General features: G+C 38.4%; 1 protein-coding gene across 4 annotated transcripts in view; it reads left to right on the top strand.

The window, feature by feature from the left end:
• foxk2b (forkhead box K2b) overlaps positions 1-19,155 on the top strand; it is a 41,697-nt gene extending 22,542 nt beyond the window's left edge. For all 4 annotated transcript variants that reach the window (XM_079598333.1, XM_079598334.1, XM_079598332.1 and 1 more), the window contains 8 exons: positions 8,346-8,537; positions 10,047-10,191; positions 11,956-12,102; positions 14,493-14,686; positions 15,443-15,642; positions 16,138-16,383; positions 16,468-16,680; positions 17,310-19,155. In XM_079598333.1, the coding sequence (XP_079454459.1) occupies positions 8,346-8,537; positions 10,047-10,191; positions 11,956-12,102; positions 14,493-14,686; positions 15,443-15,642; positions 16,138-16,383; positions 16,468-16,680; positions 17,310-17,512 (1,540 nt within the window). In that variant the 3' untranslated portion in view covers positions 17,513-19,155. The remainder of the gene's footprint in view (positions 1-8,345; positions 8,538-10,046; positions 10,192-11,955; positions 12,103-14,492; positions 14,687-15,442; positions 15,643-16,137; positions 16,384-16,467; positions 16,681-17,309) is intronic.
• The last annotated feature ends 240 nt before the right edge of the window (positions 19,156-19,395 follow it).

The raw sequence follows: 19,395 nt of genomic DNA, 5'->3' as shown, positions 1-19,395 counted from the left end.
TACAAAAATAACTGGGTTATAAAAATAAAAAGTCACATCATCGATCATCGGGGTAAGGTTATAGCATGCTATATTAATATAGTAATGACTATATTAACAGAAATGGGAGATTAATAAACATGCTGAAACAATTAAAAAATGCAACATTTAAAAAATAAAAAGTTTATTCCTCTGGCAAAGCAGCGCACGCTCTTCATTAAGATGTCATGCCTCACAGCTGTGATTGTACAGGCGATCGCCTCGTTCAGATAATGTTGCACAATTAAAATGAAAAATGACACGCACAGTATCATGTAAGTCTGAATAAACGGTTTTAAATATTTACGTTTATTGTAAGGTTCAAATAAATTTAATTTATTGTCTAAACTGCGTCTGGACGTTATTTTCTGACAGCACGTGGGGAGACTGGGCGGGGATTTATATGACGTCCACCTGTGAATGCAGACACACACACACACACACGATGGCTGGATTGCGTTTACATTACACTGAGATCCGATCACAATGCGTCCTCGACCACCTCCGAAACTGGACACGCTGATTGGATAATATTCCGATCAGAAGCGCGTTTACACTCGTCTTTTCAATGTGTATGTGGACAACATCCAGATACAGGTCGCATGTTAATGCCAAGTGTAAACGCAGCCATTGAGATCTTTTTAACGATTAATCGTGCAGCTCTAGAAGATTTGCAGCGGGAAGAGTTTTGTCTTTCAGACTCTCCATCAGAGATATCTCTATTCCAGAGATTCACAAACATTTTTTGTCAGCCGAAACCCCTTTGTGTGATTCAAACCTTCTCCAGTGGATTAACCTCCATATTATGAAGCGATGCGAGTGCTTGGTTTGTACAAAAACCCCCCCCCCATAATTTACCACTTTATTTACAAAATATAAATCTCCAATGCACGTTTACGCAACAACATCTGCTCTGGCATCAACAGAACACACATTTTTTTATTTTGTAAATAAAGTGGTAAATTGTTAATTGTTTTTTGTACAAACCAAGCACTCGCGTTGCGTAATAAAATTGGGGTTAAACCACTGGAGTCACATGGATTACTTTAATGATGTCTTTAATAGCTTTTTGGACTTTGAAAGTGGTAGTTGCGTAGGCTGTCAATGGAGGGACAGAAATATCAGATTTCATAAAAAAAATTAAAAAAGTGTTTTAATGACAGAATTTTTTGTTTTGGTTTGGGTGAACTAACCCTTTAAGATTTGAAAAATGCCAAACTAATCTCTGACGTTTTTTTTAACTTATTTTTTACTTATTCATTATTTTACAGTTTAGTCATGGCTTCATTTTATAGTTTAGTCCCAGTCTTTCCCTCTGTGTCTACATCTTGGTTTACTGTCACGGCTCTAGACAGGACTAGACCGCCGGAGGAGTGAGTCAAGTTTTAATATCTGGTATAGTGTTGTAAGACAGTGAGTCACTGGCAATGGGATTGTTTCTGTCTGGAAGTCATTAGGGTTTTGCTTCGGTCCGTCTTTGAGAATATACACCCCAGCTGATGACGGGATCTAGCTTTAGACTCCACTGACTCGGTTCTGGCTCTCTTCTGTGGCTGTCGCGAGTCTCTTACACTCATGAAGCTTAACAAGCCAATTAAACTCTTCTATTATTTCATCAAAAATATATGTATTGTTTTTATCATGACAAGTAACTGTTGTTCCTTAGTGAACTTGCAAAAGATTGTTCCTTATATTTTTTGCTTTACTCGAAGGTCACGCCACATAGACTAAAATAAAGCTAAACATCTGATGGTTAAAGTTGTGATACACTCAACAGTCATTGATGTTTTCATTAGTGGAAGTATGTATTGATTGGCCATCATTCAAACAATGCATCATGTTGCAGTTGTTTAATTTACTTTGTTGCAATTTCACATTGAAACTTGCATTTTCTATAAAAAACTGCTTTGAAACCAAATTAATTGAATTGAAAATGATCCAGTAAGTTTATTATGTGGGAAATAAACAGACAGACCAGTTAGATGAAGTTTATTTTGCTACATGATCTTAAAAACACTGTTTAAGTGTGTAAAGTAGTGTTGTCAAAAATATCGATATTTCGATAAATATCGATACTGAAATATCTGAACGGTACCAATACTAATTTCCCGAAGTATCGATACTAGCCAAACTTTCACTTTCACTTCTCCCCAAAGGCGCGTTGACAAACACCACACGTGACGCACTCGTCTCATTCGCTCTGGTTAAATAGCAAAAGTGAAGTGAATGGAAAGATGGCGAGGGCGGCGCCCCCGCGACTGGCTTTGGTTTATTTCATAAAGAACACCGCGAGCGGGCATGTTGGAGAATAGCGCGGACACGCGTAAAAACACACCGCGAGCGAGTCGGAGAATAGCGTGGACACGCGCTACACACCGCGAGCGGGCATGTCGGAGAATAGCGCGGACACGCGCTTCACACTGCGAGCGGGTATGTCAGAGAATAGCGCAGACACGCGCTTCACACTGCGAGCGGGCTGCGGGCACCCAAAAGATTGTTTGACAATCAATAATCCCTCACATCACTCATTTTTTAAAATTATTTTATAGGTGAAAACAGACTTAAGGAACAGGCTCCAGGGGTACCATATAGCAAGCATAGGCTACGCTCAGCATCAGGGGTGTTTGTTGTTTGGACAGACCTTTCCCCACTGCTAAAAACAATCCTAAACGAAACACTAACTCTTCTCATTTTAACTTTTCTGAAACATTAACCAAGATGGCCTAGTATTGTTGTTGATATGAGTCTGTGTTGTCTCGTTTTTTCACCGTAATTCTTAAAGTTAACATAATCTGACTGAGGAATCCGACAAGTAAACTGACAAGTAAACCGACAAGTTTAACTGTGGTCAAATGTAAATTAACTTGTGCCTATTTAACTTTATTCAGAAAATTATTATTTAATTCTGCAATTTGCCTTCATTAGCGATTATCATCAATTTGATTACACAGATATGAATTAAACTAGACAGCTAGACAATGGCATCTCTGAATTCAATAATGAAATGCCTTTAACTAAAATTTGAATGTTTAATCTTATTATTATACATTACTGACACTCTATCCTCCAATTTGATACTGTTGAGTGCTTTTTTACAGTAAAAAGCAAAAAAACAGTTTTGGCCTATTACAGTAGGCTATATTTTAATCTTTGATTACAGTAGGTTATACAAATACAACGGGTCATGTTAGCCCTGGTCCAATTAAAAAATATTAACAGATAGAACTCAGGACATTTTTGTTCATGTAAAATATATCTCATTGTCATGTTCTAGACTTGTTATATTTAGCTTTAAATAAAAAAAAAATACCCCCTTAATATTGTGGCAGTTTTTTTCTCTGTGGTATCGAAAATGGTATCGAATATCGATATTTTTCAAGGTATCGTATCGAAATTAGAAATTGTAGTATCGTGACAACACTAGTGTAAAGAGTGTGAGTTTTGGCGTGATTCCTCTGCTTTAAGTGTTGAGCGGTTCAGACTGATGGTTTGAGTTTATCGGCTGAAGACACAAGTTTGGTTTGAAGATATAAAAAAAAACGTATCAATGACAGTGTTCTCTCACCGTTCCTGATTTCAATCACACACTCGCGTTCGACTGGTCTTGTGGCTGTCGGGGCAGAAACCAAAGCTGATGTTCTGTTTTTTTCTTTTTTTTCTTTTTTGGGTGTGATCACAAGCTTATTTTGTCCATTAGATTGAAAGATCGAAAGAAAAAAAACATACTTTTGACCCTGCCCTGGAAGAAATCCGGACAGAAGTGTTTGAAAGTGGCCAAAAGATACGGATTAAAACACCAGGTGTAAACGGGAATGAGTCTCCCTCGTCTACTTGTGATCCGATCGACCAAAACACATCTTAACACCAGCTGTAAACAGGGCCTAAGATTGAGTGCTTAAATCACACTTTTCCTTTTCAGACATGATTTTTTTTAATGTTAACAGAAAAAAACACACCAAAGTTTGGGGTATGTGAGCAAACCATGCTTCCTGTGTGAGATCGGTAGTGTTTTTTTGCAGAATCTTTGAGTTTTTTGGTTATCGTGGGAGAGACGCAAAGGAGATATGCAGGAACAAGTCTGTTCGGATCTCTCACTCTCTCTCTCTCTCTCTCTCTCACACACACACACACACACACACACACACACACACACACACACACACACACACACACACACACACACACACACAGGGAGGAATGTGAGGGGTTGAGATCCCAACATTCCTGTTTTAAAGAGCCCCTCGTAGTTGCCATGACTGAATTGAGCTTGAAATGGCTGCTTTGGAGCAGAAACACAGTTAAGACTTTCTCCTGAATACTTAATTAAATCTGCATCAACAAAACGATTGTTGAATATCTGACAAAAGCAACTGGCAAAGATTAATGAAGGTTTATTGAAAAGTGTCAAGATTCTACATGATCGAGAGTGGTTATTTATTTTCCTCTCTGAAACATACTTGTTAAAAACGGCTGTACTTTAGATTTTCATTCACGTTTTCCAAGTCTTGTGTTTGTAAATTATTTGTGTTATGATTCACTAGCCTTCATTGTTATATTAATATTATTTATACACAATATATTAGTTTATAATTATAGTTATTCATATTTTAAATCAGCTTTTATTGTAAAATTAAAGTTTACATTTTTTGTAATTCGTTTTTTATACTTTTTAAATTTTGGCATTTAGGTTGAATTTATTTCTATTTTAGCTGTAGTTCAGTTTTCATTATTTCCAGTTAGTCATTTTTAGTGCTGTAATGTAAACATTTCAGTTGGTTGCCAAGGCAACATTTTGAAACTCGAAAAATTTGAATATAGTGCAAAAGTTAATTTATTTCAGTAATTCAACTTAAAAGGTGAAACTAATATATTATATAGACTCAGTACATGCAAAGTGAGATATTTCAAGCCTTTATTTGTTATAATTTCATCAAAGTGAGATGAAAACCTTTTCACTATATTCTAATTTTGAATTTTGGGGTTTTCATAAGCTGTGAGCCATAATCATCAAAATTATAACAAATAAAGGCTTGAAATATCTAATTTTCCATGTAATGAGTCTATATAATATATTAGTTTCACCCTTTAAGTTGAATTACTGAAATTAACTTTTGCACGATAATCAAATCTTGAGTTTCACCTGTGTATATTTTATTCAAGTTTAATTTCAATGAACAAATGTTTTAATAGTTTCAGTTAACAATATACTGAGTGTTTATGTAACTGTTATTGGTCATTTGAGCTTATTAACACGATTGTGATGTCTTAATCATGAATATTTCTGCATTAGTAGTTTTTGCGTTTTAGTTTCAGAGAATGTTGTGGTTCGACTGGAGAGGGATTTCTGTAAATTACGGTCGTGTAAAACATCAAACTCCTGTTCGCAGAGGAAGAATCCTGTGTTCAACAACATGAGCTGAAGGAATGGACTCATTACTGCAGAAATGTCCCGCAGATGTTGTTGATAAAGCGCCACAAGCTGCTCGTTCATGACCGGTGCGGATCTGAATGAACCGTCACGTGAGAAATCACACGAGTTTCTCTGCCAGATCATGTGGTTTTATTCTTATCGTTTGTCTTGCTGGATGTGAACAATTCAGCTTTTTTGTTTATAAGTTAATTATTTAGTGTAGTTTGTGCCACATTTTCCTTCAGAATATTAACTTACATTAATCAATGTTTTAAAATGATTTACAAATTTGTTCATTGTTTGGTCATATTTGCTAATACATCGACTAATGTTAACAATTGAAACCTTATTATAAAGCGTTACAGCAATTCCAGAACCTGTATCTACTGAAAAATACCCGTTTAATGAAATTAAATTAACTTGATTTGAAAATTTGCATAATGAAAAGGAAAACTATTGTCGTTGCCTTAAGAATAAAAGCGGGAGTTTGCAAAGGAACAAAAACTAGAAAAAAGGGAAAAAAAAGAATGGGATTTGAGGGATTTGACATTTGAGATGTAAAATGAATCTCTGATGTCCCCAGAGTGTGTGTGTGAAGTTTTAGCACAAAATACCCCACAGATATTTGTATATAGCATGTTAAAGTTGTCACTTTTTGAGGGTGAGCAAAACGCACCGTATTGTGCCTGGCCCTTTAAATGCAAATGAGCTGCACAGAGGGCGGGGTTTCAAGAGCTCATGTGTGTTAGCAGCTGCGATTACCTCACGCACACACACTAAAATGACAGAAACTGTTCTGCCTTTAATGTTAAAACGGAGTCAGACAATGATGGAGAGACTCAAGAAGTGACAACATGTAGAAGCAACAGGACGACTCTGAATGGTTAGTTGACGAATTTATGTTGCTTATGTGGAGTTAACTATCTTCAATTAGGATATTCTGTCATGATAATCTATAAATCGCTCGTATAGGAGCTGTTGTGAGATGCACACAGAGTGACTTTCTATTGCAACAACTCTTCCTCTTCTCAACATGGACTGCGTGTTCCCGGGGGCGGGGCTTATGTACACTTTAGGGTCGGTGATGTCACTAACCCGGAGGAATGTTGTGTAGTTCCTCTCAGCAGTTTGTTGTAGTCCTTTTCTTTAAAAGCAAATATCTTCCTTTGTTTTGAACTTTGAGCGTTGTAACTTTGCAGATGTTGTTTATGCTCAAACAGCAACATTACACACTAACTAAAGTTAGAAAAGTGAAATCATACCCAACCACCCCTGTAACTGGTCAATGGCAGAATGGAAGTACTGTTGTCGCTGTGTTTTAAGGAACGAAAGCTAAAAAAAATGTGTAAAAACTAAACAAAACTAGTCGACAAAGATACAAACAAAAACTTTTGACATTAAAATGTCACTGAAATAGATCAAAATGCATGAAATTAAAATAAAGTATCTGATATAACAAGCATCAGATTGTATTTTGCAGCCTGAGGAATTGATCTGTACGTTGAAACTGATTTCAGATCAGCGCCTTTTTCTCCTCGCCTTTTAATTCCCTTAAAGCCGCCGAGTCTTGATGATGTCGGCAACTTAACTCAGGACTGTGTGTTTATTCCAGACACGCACGAATGCCGTCTCTGTTTCTGAACGAGAGCAGGATTGAATCCTCCTTTTCATTTGTCAGTGAATAAGCAGGATAGTCTTCCGCTGTATTCTGGGATAATTGAAGACGCTGGGTGTGATTGGGGTGTGTGTGTGCCAGGGCTGCAGGGGCCTGGCGCGAAGTTTAGTACAAGGCTTGGCACAAAAACACGTCACCTAGTGCCAACCATATGGACCGTGACGCTAAAAGAAAAGCGAGAAATGGCCCTTGTCCATCAGCCGAGCGCATCGCTCCTGAACTCCTCCAAGGGGGCGCTTGTGTGCTTCAAAAACTGTTTTCTCTTCGTTTTGTCCTCTCGGGTCAACAGGTTGTTGTTTATAAATGGAAAGGATATTAAAATGCTATTGCAACTTGAATCGATGATCGCTTAATTGAGAAATGCTGTAAGCGTACATTTAATTTTATTTGTTTTCACATTATTGCAAATATTGCTGTTTATTGCTATATTGGTGCATATGTTAAAGGTGTATAATTAACTTTTTTTAAATGAAGGCTTTTTTCAACCGCATTTATTTGGGGATAATTGTGATGTTTATTGAACTTGGTTGTTTTTTGCTGTACTTTTTTATTTTTATTTTTTATTTTTTTTGTGTATTGTGATTTGCAAAGCTCCAATAACTGTTTTCTGTGTGAGCCGTGTCATGTTTTCATGGATGAGGTGGCTTGTTTACTCCTGGGGCCGTTAGTGTTGAGACTGAATATTAGTCCATCAAGGGGGCGGTTAATTTTAGCATCGCTTGGAGATCCACTTATACTCCTGAGCTTTATTACCACAGTCATCTTGGTCATAAGAAAACTTGTGTCTGAAACGCATCGAGGGTGTTTACGTGCGTCTAATACTCTTACACCGATTACACTTATTAAACCGACTGCACATAAGGTCATAAAAACATAAACATTGTGAACTGTGCTCTTTTATCAAGCAAACGTTGGACACACCTAGAGTTTTTTTTTTCTGTGGTTTCGTTTTACATGTAAACAACTTTAATATCCCTACAGGAGCTTATTTGCTGAAACGCGAGCCGTTTTTATGCATTAATTGTGTAAAACATTCTCACGTAAATGAATATTGTCACTTCAGACCCTCTTCAAATGTTAAACGCCCTGTTTTCCACCATACACACACTCCACCCATGTGTTTTGGAAGTGTGAATCTTTGTTTTGGCTGCGGCTCCCCTTCCTGGCTTCATGTTGATGCTTGTTTGATCCATAAGGATTACATCTCTTTAGTTGATAATTGTCTTTCTCTCTTTTTCTCAGGTGCACGTTTCGGTTCCCTAGTACGTACATCAAAATCACGTTCACGGCCCTGGCGAGCGTCAAGCGTGAGAAGAGGGAACCGGAGTCTCCGGTGAAAGCGGTTCAGCCACAGATCTCCCCTTTAACCATCAACATTCCCGATAACATCGCTCACCTCATGAGCCCCTTGCCCTCGCCCACCGGCACCATCAGGTACTCACACACACTCACACACTCACTCACTCACTCACTCACTCACTCACTCACTCACTCACTCACTCACTCACTCACTCACTCACTCACTCACTCACTCACTCACTCACTCACTCACTCTCACTCACTCACTCACTCTCTCACTCACTCACTCACTCTCTCACTCACTCTCTCACTCACTCACTCACTCACTCACTCTCACTCACTCACTCACTCACTCACTCACTCACTCACTTACTCACTCACTATCAGGTTAAAAAGCTAAATGATTTATGAAAAATATTAGGGATGCAAATTGAATTTGATTGAAATATGATTGGAATCCATTAAAAAAAAGGAAAATACAGTAAAGTGCTTAATACATTTGCAGCGCAAGTCTGTCATATGAGCCACATACAATTATAATAAGAACAAAAACTAAAGTCTCTCCATGAAAAGCCATGTCCCAAGCACACAATTATGATGTAATCAGGCTCTCAAAAATGATATACAAATTTGGATTTAGATTTATGAACCAATATATCGGCTTTCAAATATAAAGAATTATCGGTTATTGGTATCAGCCAAAATGTTCACATTGGTGCATCCCTAAAAAATACAACTTTTTATGGTTTTATTGTCAATGTGAACCTGAGAATATTTTCTGTTTTAATTGTAATAGACCTTTTTTTTTTTATTAAGGAAAAAAATGCAATTTAGTTTGTATGATTTATTTATAATATATATATTAGGGCTGTCAAAAGATTAATCGCATCCAAAATAAAAGTTTGTGTTTACATAATATGTGTGTGTACTGTGTATAATTATTTATATATATATATATATAAACACACACAATCATGTATATATTTAAGAAAAATTGGTTATTTATATATAAAATATTTATATATAATATAAATTATATAAATGTATATACAGTATATAAATGCAATTATTCCTTAAATATATACATGAATGTGTGTGTTTTTATATATATAAATAATTATACACAGTACACACACATATATTATGGAAACACAAACTTTTATTTTGGATGTGATTAATCACGATTAATCTTTTGACAGCCCTAATATATATATATATATATTTATTTATTATATACATACATACTTTAACTACACAAAATAGAAATGTTGCCTTGGCAATTGTCATTTAATAGTTTTAGTTAATGAAAACACGTACTGAAAGGTAAGATATAATTGATAAAGCAGAATCTGATCTCTGAAGCTTCAAGGCGCTGATGTTCGTGCTGCATCGGGTTTGGTGGTGTTTGAGTGTCTGCGTTTGAGTCGTGTGTCTGCAGCTGTGTGTCCTTTACGGGCCACTTCTGATTTGAGTGATTTAATTGAGTTTGGCTCCCACATAAATGAGGCAGTTTCCTGTTCTGCAGGGAAAATGAAACGTCCTCCTTCCCTGCCTTCCATCTGTTTCTATCAGCCCGCTTTACTAAATGATTTTGGGAGTGTATGGTAATGCATTTTGTGTGTCGTGTGTGTGTGTGTCCCTCAGCGCTGCTAACTCGTGCCCGTCCAGTCCGCGGGGTGCGGGATCCTCCGGCTACAGGCTGGGCCGAATCGTGCCTGACCTGCAGCTCATGAATGATAACTCTCAGTCCGAGAACGACAAAGAGGCGTCAGAAGGAGACAGTCCAAAGGTGCCGAATCTCAGGATAAACATCACTACCGGACGAAAGTTTGGAAACATTATGATTTATTTTCAAAGACGTTGGTTATGCTCCCCAAAGCTGCATTTATTTGTATTTAAATTATCATGTGAACAGTACAATTGTGATTTTTATTTATTTAAATGTGTTCTATGTGAATATATGTTAAAATGTAATTTATTCCTGTTTGTTTGTTTGTTTATTTATTTATATAGCACAGTTTAATACAACTCACGTTGCCCAAAGTGCTTTACAGTCCACAAATAAACAGCACAGAACAAAGAGATAAATAGAAAAACACATAACACACATAGACATAGGAATTTAAAAGATGTTGCTTCAGCATTGGTTTGAACATGTATAGGGATGTGACTGATCTAATGGACATAGGAAGGTCATTCCACAGTTTAGGACCTACTTGAGAAAAGGCTCTGTCACCTCTATGTTTATAATTTGTCCTGGTAGTGCACAGCAGTTGTTTGTTCTCCGACCTCAGGGATCTAGGAGGGGTATAAAGAGTGACCAGGTTTGACAGATAAACTGGAGCTAGATTGTGCAGCGCCTTAAAAACTAGTACCAGGATCTTGTAGATAATTCTGAAACGTACTGGCAACCACTTAAGCGAAATTAGAAGTGGAGTCACGGCATCATATTTTTTTGCCGACTTTAACATTTTTGCTGCCGCATTTTGGACTTTCTGAAGACGCATAATTCCTCCAGTATCCACACCGAAATAGAGGGAATTACAGTAATCCATTTTTGAAAAAACAATGGATATGATAGCTTTCTCGAAATCAGAGCTAGAAAGAAACGGTTTCGTCTTATCTAATAGCCGTAGATTGAGAAAACATGACCTCACCACAGAGCTGATTTGCCTGTCCAGTTTTAAATCACTATCTAAGACAAATCCCAAATTTTTAACACTAGGCTTTACAAAATCACTAAGGGAAGTTTTATTTATGCACTGAATCACGTCAAGTTTTTTTGGACCAAAAACAGTGACATCGGTTCGTGTGATAAAAGCTGAATTTTCAGCATCATTACTCCAGTCTTCAGTGTCACATGATCCTTCAGAAATCACTCTAATATGAGGATTTGATGATCTAGAAACATTTATGATTATTATCAGTGTTGAAAACGGTTGTGTTGCTTCATAGTTTTGTTGAAGAAATGATACACTACAATTCAAAAGTTTAGGGTAAGTAAGATTGAAAATAATAATAATTTATGAATGCTTTAATCCAGCCAGGATGCATTAAATCAAAGGTGACATTACAAACTTTTATTACAAAGGCATTTGTAAAGTTTCAAAAGATTTCTATTTCAAATAAATGCTGTACTTTTATATCTATTCAGCAAATAATTCTGAAAGAAATGTATCATGGTTTCAACTGTTTTCAACATTAATAATAACCATCAATGTTTCTTGATCATCAAATCCTCATATTATAATGATTTCTGAAGCATCATGTGACACTGAATACTGGAGGAATGATGCTGGAAATTTAGCTTTGATCACAGGAATAAATGACATTTTTTAATATATATATTTGAATAGAATTTTTTTTATATTAATATTTCACAATATTTCAGTTTTTACTGTATTTTTGATCAAATAAATGCAGCCTTGCTAAGCATAAAAGGCTTCCTTCAAAAACAAATCATAATTATTCCTAACTTTTGGCCTATAGAGTTTAATACCTGGAGAAAACTGTCCATCTATTCTAAACGACTCAAATCTCTCTCTCTCTGCAGGACGACTCCAAGCCCCCGTACTCGTACGCTCAGCTGATCGTGCAGGCGATCACGATGGCGCAGGACAAGCAGTTAACACTAAACGGCATCTACACGCACATCACCAAGAACTACCCGTACTACAGGACGGCAGACAAGGGCTGGCAGGTCAGTATCCAGGGGTCCCACGGGTCCTTGAAACCCTTGAAAGTTTGTGAATCCGAAAACATTTTTTCAAGGCCCTGGAAAGTTTTTGAAAATAGACATACATAGATACAGGTCCTTTAAAAGTGCTTGAATTTAAGTTTTCTGGAAAAAAATTCTTAATTATTCCCTCTGGTCCGCTAATGTGTTATTTCACCAACACTTCGTGACCTAAGCTAGTTGCTTTACGTTAGTTTAGGTTTACGCATTTACACGTTACGTCAAGTGTTACCCGCGTGACGATGGTACTACTACGATGGTACCTCAACGTTTGTTGTTGGACACAATAAGTGTGTCCTCAAATTAAGTCCTTGAATTTGAGGGTATTGGACCTGGAAAGTCCTTGAAAGGTCCTTGAATTTGGAGTTAACCAAGGTGTGGGAACCCTGAGTGTATCACACACACACACACACCAGATCAACCAGAGATGAGGCTGTTCACACAGGCTTGCAGTCAATCATCATCAATATCTGGAAAACATAAAGCTTTTTAGGCGCTTCATGACTGTTGAGGTTTGAAGTTTGTTGCATTTTGAAGTTGAGGCTCTCTGTGTGTAATATACAGTCAAAACTATTCAGACACCAGATAACATTTTTGATATTTTTTTAACTAGTGGGTGCAGGACACTGTAGTTAATTTATGTAAGTGAGTAGGGGTGTGCCAAAAAAATCGATTCACAGAAGAATCTAGATTCTCATTGGCAACGATTCAGAATCGATCTGAAATGTCCAAGAATCGATTTAATAAATAAATAAAATCAGCTGGCTGTTCGCCTCCATTTTTGTAACGGGACGTGAGCGGCAAATCACTAAAACAAAAAGGAAGCAAATGGATGAGAGGGAGATCTTTCGTTCCTACCATTTGCATGTGTTTTAAGTCCTGTCAGTTTAACAGGGCGCGCTTGACAGGGCATAAGAACGAGCAGAGAGAGAGAGCCCCGGCCGCGCGCGCGCACTCACCCGAGCGCTGTCTGCTCTCTCTCTCTCGCGCATATGAATCAAAATCAATTAATACGATGTTGTCGGGAAAAAAACTCTCCAGTGATGAAATGGTTTCTGTGTTGACAAATCTTGTGCGATATCCTAAACTGCCGAATGCATTGCTTGTTTTTTTCTGTTTACATTTCATTGTGAATGCTGCTACGTCAGAGCGGCCAAAGCGTCAACAAGATTCCCCGTACTTTTTGACAAGCGTCCTTGACAGGGCGGCCATAGCTTTTTTGCAGCTCAAGTCGGCGGCGGTGTGAACGTACAGTCAGCCGCCAGCTGCAGACCAACGCACACTGCAGTGCTTCACCAAACTCCCTGCCAACTCAGGGCAAAAAAAAAAAAAAAGACTCGGTCTATCGCTGCTTCATCGCCAGGTAGCTTAGGGGTAGGACTATTATTCATTTTGAAAGAAGCACTTTATTTTCATAACTTGTTATTCTTTAAGTTACTGTGTCTGACTGAGAAATATAGATGTTTTTTTGTCTTCACCGGTTGTGTTCTACATGATATTTGTGGTAAACTGCATCTATTTTCAACCATTTTGTATTATGAAGAAGCACTTTTGTTTTGTTCCAACTTATTTTATAGCTAGATACTAATGAGTAGCAATTGAGAACATGTTTTTGATAAAAGGCACTTCACTGAGAATTGAACTTAATAAATGTGAAAAAGACACTTTAAAGTCTCCGTTTGTCATTCTGTATAGCAAAGCAGATGAGAGTAGATCATGATCAGAAACCCGATTAGAAATCATTATGGATAAAATCGAATCGAATCGTTTTGAATCGAAAATCTTTTTGAATCGAAAATCGATTTTGAATCGAATCGTGGCCTCAAGAATCGGAATCGAATCGAATCGTGAGATGGTAAAAGATTCCCACCCCTATAAGTGAGGATAGCAAAATAAAGTAAACTGTGACACATTATACCCAAACATTCTTCATACAGTGACTACCAGGAAAATTCAGAAAAATTTGGGACCAAAGTTTATTCAGATACTTTGACCTGACCAAGTGTTTTTTTACTTAAATTGCTAATGCGACATTTTTACAGCACAGACTGAACAGAATTAAGCATTGCTTGGTCATTGGTTGAGCTAAATGTGTATTATCTTATTGTGTAGTTAAATTTAACAGCTGACAGATATTCAACATAACTCATCTGTGAGACGGTCTAACAGAAGAATGGACAAAACCAGTGAAATATCACCTGATTTAATAACTTCTTGTCATATTTTATTACCATTTTCGAAACTATAGCGAATAAACTGATAATGTGAGAAGGTGTCTGTTTTGACCGGATCATTTTACAGTCATGTTGGATGAATATTTCAGTTGACGGTGTGAATAAATGTCTCTGTTTCAGAACTCGATTCGTCACAACCTGTCCCTGAATCGGTACTTCATCAAAGTCCCGCGCTCACAAGAGGAGCCGGGCAAGGGTTCGTTCTGGAGGATCGACCCGTCGTCCGAGAGCAAGCTGGTGGAGCAGGCCTTCAGGAAACGCAGGCCGCGGGGCGTCCCCTGCTTCAGGACCCCGCTGGGACCCCTCTCCTCCAGGTCCCAACTCTAACCTTTAGCACATCCAAAATATTTAGTCAAGTCAAGATTTATTTATAGATAGTTTAACACAACTGAAGTGCTATACAATACAATACAAATAAATCAATTCAAAGAAAAGGAGTAGAGAAAAGAAACACAGAAATTGAGATAAAAATCAAGTATCAAACTATTAGCGGATTCATTTGCATGCCGTGTATTTTTGCTTGTAAAAATGTCACTAAATCTTTATTTTTGTCATAAAAAAATCATAGTTATGATTATCTTAAATGTTGCATTAGACACAATTGTTGGGGTCGCTAAGATGTTTTAATGATTTTGAAAGAAGACTTATGTTCACCAAGGCTGCATTTATTTGATAAAAAATACAATCAAATCAGTAATGTTGTGAAATATTGTTAAAATTTGAAATGGCCGTTTTCTATGTAAATATATGCTAAAATGTAATGTATTCCTGTGATCAAAGCTGCATTTTCAGCATCATTACTCAGTCTTCAGTGTCACATGATCCTCAGAAATCAATCACTTCAACAGTGTGTTGAAAACCAGTTGTGCTGCTTAATATATTCTTGTAGGAACCTTTTTTTAAGATTCTTTGATTAATAGAAAGTTTGAAAGAACTGCATTTATTTGAAATCGCTTGATGTCCTTGCTGAATAAAAGTGTTACTTGAGTAAAAAAAAAAAAAAATCTTGCTGGCCCCAAAGTTCTGGAGGATAGTGTGTGTGAAATGTGTTCTGATGTGTTTGATGACAGGAGCGCCCCGGCGTCGCCCAATCACGCGGGGGTTCTCTCCGCCCACTCCAGCGGCGTCCAGACTCCCGACAGCCTATCACGCGAAGGCTCACCGGTTCCCATGGAGCCCGAGCCTGCCTCGGCTCCGCCCCCTTCTGTTGCTGCTGTCCAACCCAAACTAGCCGTGATTCAGGAGGCCCGTTTTACCCAGAACACCTCAGGTACTACATCACAGATGAACAAACATTCACTTGGGCGGATCTTTTAGGCTCAGAAATTCATGATCTTTGTTATCTTTTATTTCTTGACATTATAATTTTTTTCTTTGGTTTCAGAGCATTAACAGCAGTTGTAAAAAAAAAAAAAAAGTTTGTATATGTCTACATGTGCAGTTTTCATCCGTATCATTCAGAATCTCTGCATCAATATTGTTTATTAGTTTACAGTGAAATTGTAGGCTAATTATTTGTTTGTGTGTTTGTTTTATGAGCCTTAACATGCATAATAAACACTTTGTTTTCATATAAATAACTAATAAACAGTTTTTATCTGTATCTATCAGAATCTGTGCATCGATATTGTATATTAGGTTAAAGTACAATTGTGGACTACTCTGTCTTTTGTCTCTGTCAAACATAACAACCTCAGTCAGAATCTGGTCATCAGTAGTATATACCAGTTGACATCAGTAAGCGTGTGCATGTTTTCTTTCTCAGTGTCTCCCATCACCTCCCAGCCGGTCCTGATCGCGGTCCAGCGCCCGTTGACCCAGTCGATGAAGCCCGTGACGTACGCGCTGGCCACCCCGGTCACGTCCTCCACGTGTGCGCAGCCGCTGATGCAGACGGTGCACGTGGTCCACCAGATCCCGGCGATGACCGTCAGTGCCCTGAGCGGAGCCAACCTGCAGAGCGCCATCAAGAAAGAGCCGCTGGAGAACGGGGAGTACGAGGAGGTCAAAGGTGACGAGCTCAGGTCAAGGAACATCAACTGGTTTTAATTTCTTCAGATAACGTTAGTAACAAATGTGTTCTGTCTCCCTTTAGTCAAGGTTGAGTCGGTTCCTGGCATCGCTCACGGCTCTATAGGCTCAGCCAATAGGATCATTCAGACCAGCGCCGGAGCCACGCCCCTTCAAACCGTTACCATAGTGCAACAAGCCCCGTTGGGTCAGCACCAACTGCCAATCAAAGCCATCACCCAAAATGGCACTCATGTAATGCCTATTGCCACGGCAATACAGAGCCAGGCTAACTCAGGTATTCCATTATTAATGATATAATCACAATTACAGAACTGTGGAATTTAAAGTCCCCTCGTAGTCAATCATTTTATCCCTTAAAACTCTTATTTGATCACCGAAATTACATATTTAAGCGTTTTTTTCCTGGGAAAAAAACTTCATGCCTTAAAATAGCTTGAATGTAACTCGACACCCTTGCCTCATTTAGTATGCGCGGTTCTATGAATTTGCAAATGAGCCCCGCCTCCACTCACTCACAGCAGCTCAGAGATCCACTCGTTGGTGATCACACGTTGATCTGATTGGTTACCAGCGATTTCAAAGCGTGTTTTTGAGACTGTCTTTGGTTCACTGCAGTTTTAAGCAGAAAATACTTTAATAAAGCATATTAAAAACACCACATAGACATATAAACAACATTAAAAGCTTGATTTTAACCACAGGGGGACAAAATATTGTCTGACTGGGCGAAGGAAAACATTTAATTCTGTTTAAATGGCAAATGAGAAGTCCGTTCTTTTGTGTTATCCTTCCTCTGCATGATTATCTGCATTTTATTATTTGCATTTTTTTTCTTCTTACTGTATGCACTTTAAGACTTGCGAGGGAATCTTGTGTTAAATGTCTCTTTCTGTTCGTCTTCAGTGTCGAGTCCGTTACACATGCTGGCCGCTCACGCCTCGGCGTCCGCCTCTCTCCCCACGAAGAGGCAGAACGGTGAAAAAGCGAGCGAGCCGCCGGAGAGCAAACGATTGAAAACCGAGGACGAAGAACAGACCATCGCCTCTGACCCGAACGGGACCGCCGCGGACACAGACTCCACCAACCAGCACGGCAACCACAACTAGTCACCCATTAAACACCACCACTTTCCCTCCTCCTTCTGTTTTTCTTTTGTTCCTTTTTTCTTTTCCTCTCATCACGGTTTCTCTTCCATCCAGCTCATGGTGCCAAAACTGAAGGCTTTCAGGCTGGACAGCCGCTGTTAACCTTTTCAAGTGAAGCAAAAATAAATTCTAACGTCAAAAAAAAAAGAAAACCAAACGCATAAAATAGCGTCCGTTACTGTTGTAATATGTTGTCGTTTTTTTCCCCCCCCGCAGCAACCAGCTGCCCGTTTTCCGTTTTATGACTCGAGCCTGATTGAACAAGAACTCGCACCCCGAACCACAAGAGCAACTGCCATCTGGTCCGTGACTGGGCATTTTATTACAGACTTTCACAGACCCTGCAGATGTTGTCCGATCGGAGGCGTTTGATTGGCTTGGATTCTGCTCTTGGGAGTCACGGTGATATTTAGCATCTCGCGGCCAAAATTGGAAGCATCTTTAAGAAGGAAAAAAAAAAAATCACTCTCCCCGGATGTTTTGCGACATGCGATGCCCTCCGGATGTGCAGATGTTGATCCTCTCTGGACCGTCGGAACCCGAAAGATTCTAGAACCTCCGGAACCCTTGCGTTGTTCACAGTAGACTGAGAATTCCAGAACTCCCGCTTGTGGAATCTGGATCTCTGGCAGCGGAACACGGGCTTCCATCCAACATTCCAAAGTTTGGCATTCAGATTGTGTGGGGGGGGGGGGAGCCAAGAGGATGTCCTGGAATGGAATTACACACCATGAACCACAAATAGGTTGATGTTTTTTTCTTTTCTTTTTTAATAGTGCATACTAGGGCTGTATGTGGTCTTCAGCCAAAGGGATCAAAATATTCCGAAACACATCAGATATTCCGAAACTTTCGGCAGCTAGCCTGACAGCATCCCCTGCAATTGTCGTAGTGGATAATATGCAGTATTTTGTCGTTCATACGTGGAGCGTAGGATCTGGGTGTGTTTTCATTTATAGAGACGTTTTAAAAAGTAATAATAACAATAACGATATATATATATAAGCAGCAGCATACGAGCAGAAGAGGACGTGGGACGCCGGTCTCTTTTCTGCTCTGTGAAACTAAGCGTAGTTTCTTTTCTAAGATGGAGAAAAAAATGTATCAATGGAGTATTTCCTTCCTATGTTTTTTCCTTTGTTTATTTTTAAACCTGAGCAAAACCGGCCTTGTTACACTGACATATTTTCATACACGCACAGATGCTCGAGCGGACGTGCCATTTCCATGTGTAGTTGAACTGTTTTCATCCAGCTTGCATGTAACGGACTAGACAAAACATACCTGATCCGGCGATTTAAACCTAATCCAGAAGAAGAAGAAAAGAAAACACAAGAACCGGCTTTGAATCGGACCAGATCTGCACTTGATTAGACTCCTCTTTTGTTTACTTTTTCCCCCGTTTTCTCTGTTTTGTTCCCTTTTGTTTTTAGGCTGTATTGGTGTAGGCCGATTGTGTCTGCTTAATGATTTGATTCTGGTCAGGCCCGTGAGTCTGACTGATTATATATGTTTCAAACAAAAGCAAAAAAAAAAATATGATTGATGTTTGTTCTGCTTCAGTGGGTCAATGCTTTTTTTTTATAAATTAATTTAAAACCTTACGCTGATGATGTTCTTGTCTTTTCTTTGATTAAATTAGTCTTATATATCATATATATGTATATATTGTCTGTAGGGGTGATTATATGTTTTAGAAATGTCTAATGCTCTCAATGCGGCATTTATTTGATCAAATATACAGTAAGATATTAATATTGAAATATTACCATTTCACAACGGTTTTCTATTGCAATATATTTTAAAATGCAGCGTCATTCAATGTCACATGATCTCTCAGAATT

The sequence above is a fragment of the Phoxinus phoxinus genome, assembly GCF_949152265.1.
Source record: "Phoxinus phoxinus genome assembly, chromosome: 1".
Lineage (NCBI taxonomy): Eukaryota > Metazoa > Chordata > Actinopteri > Cypriniformes > Leuciscidae > Phoxinus > Phoxinus phoxinus.
This window is presented reverse-complemented; position numbering and strand designations above follow the sequence as displayed.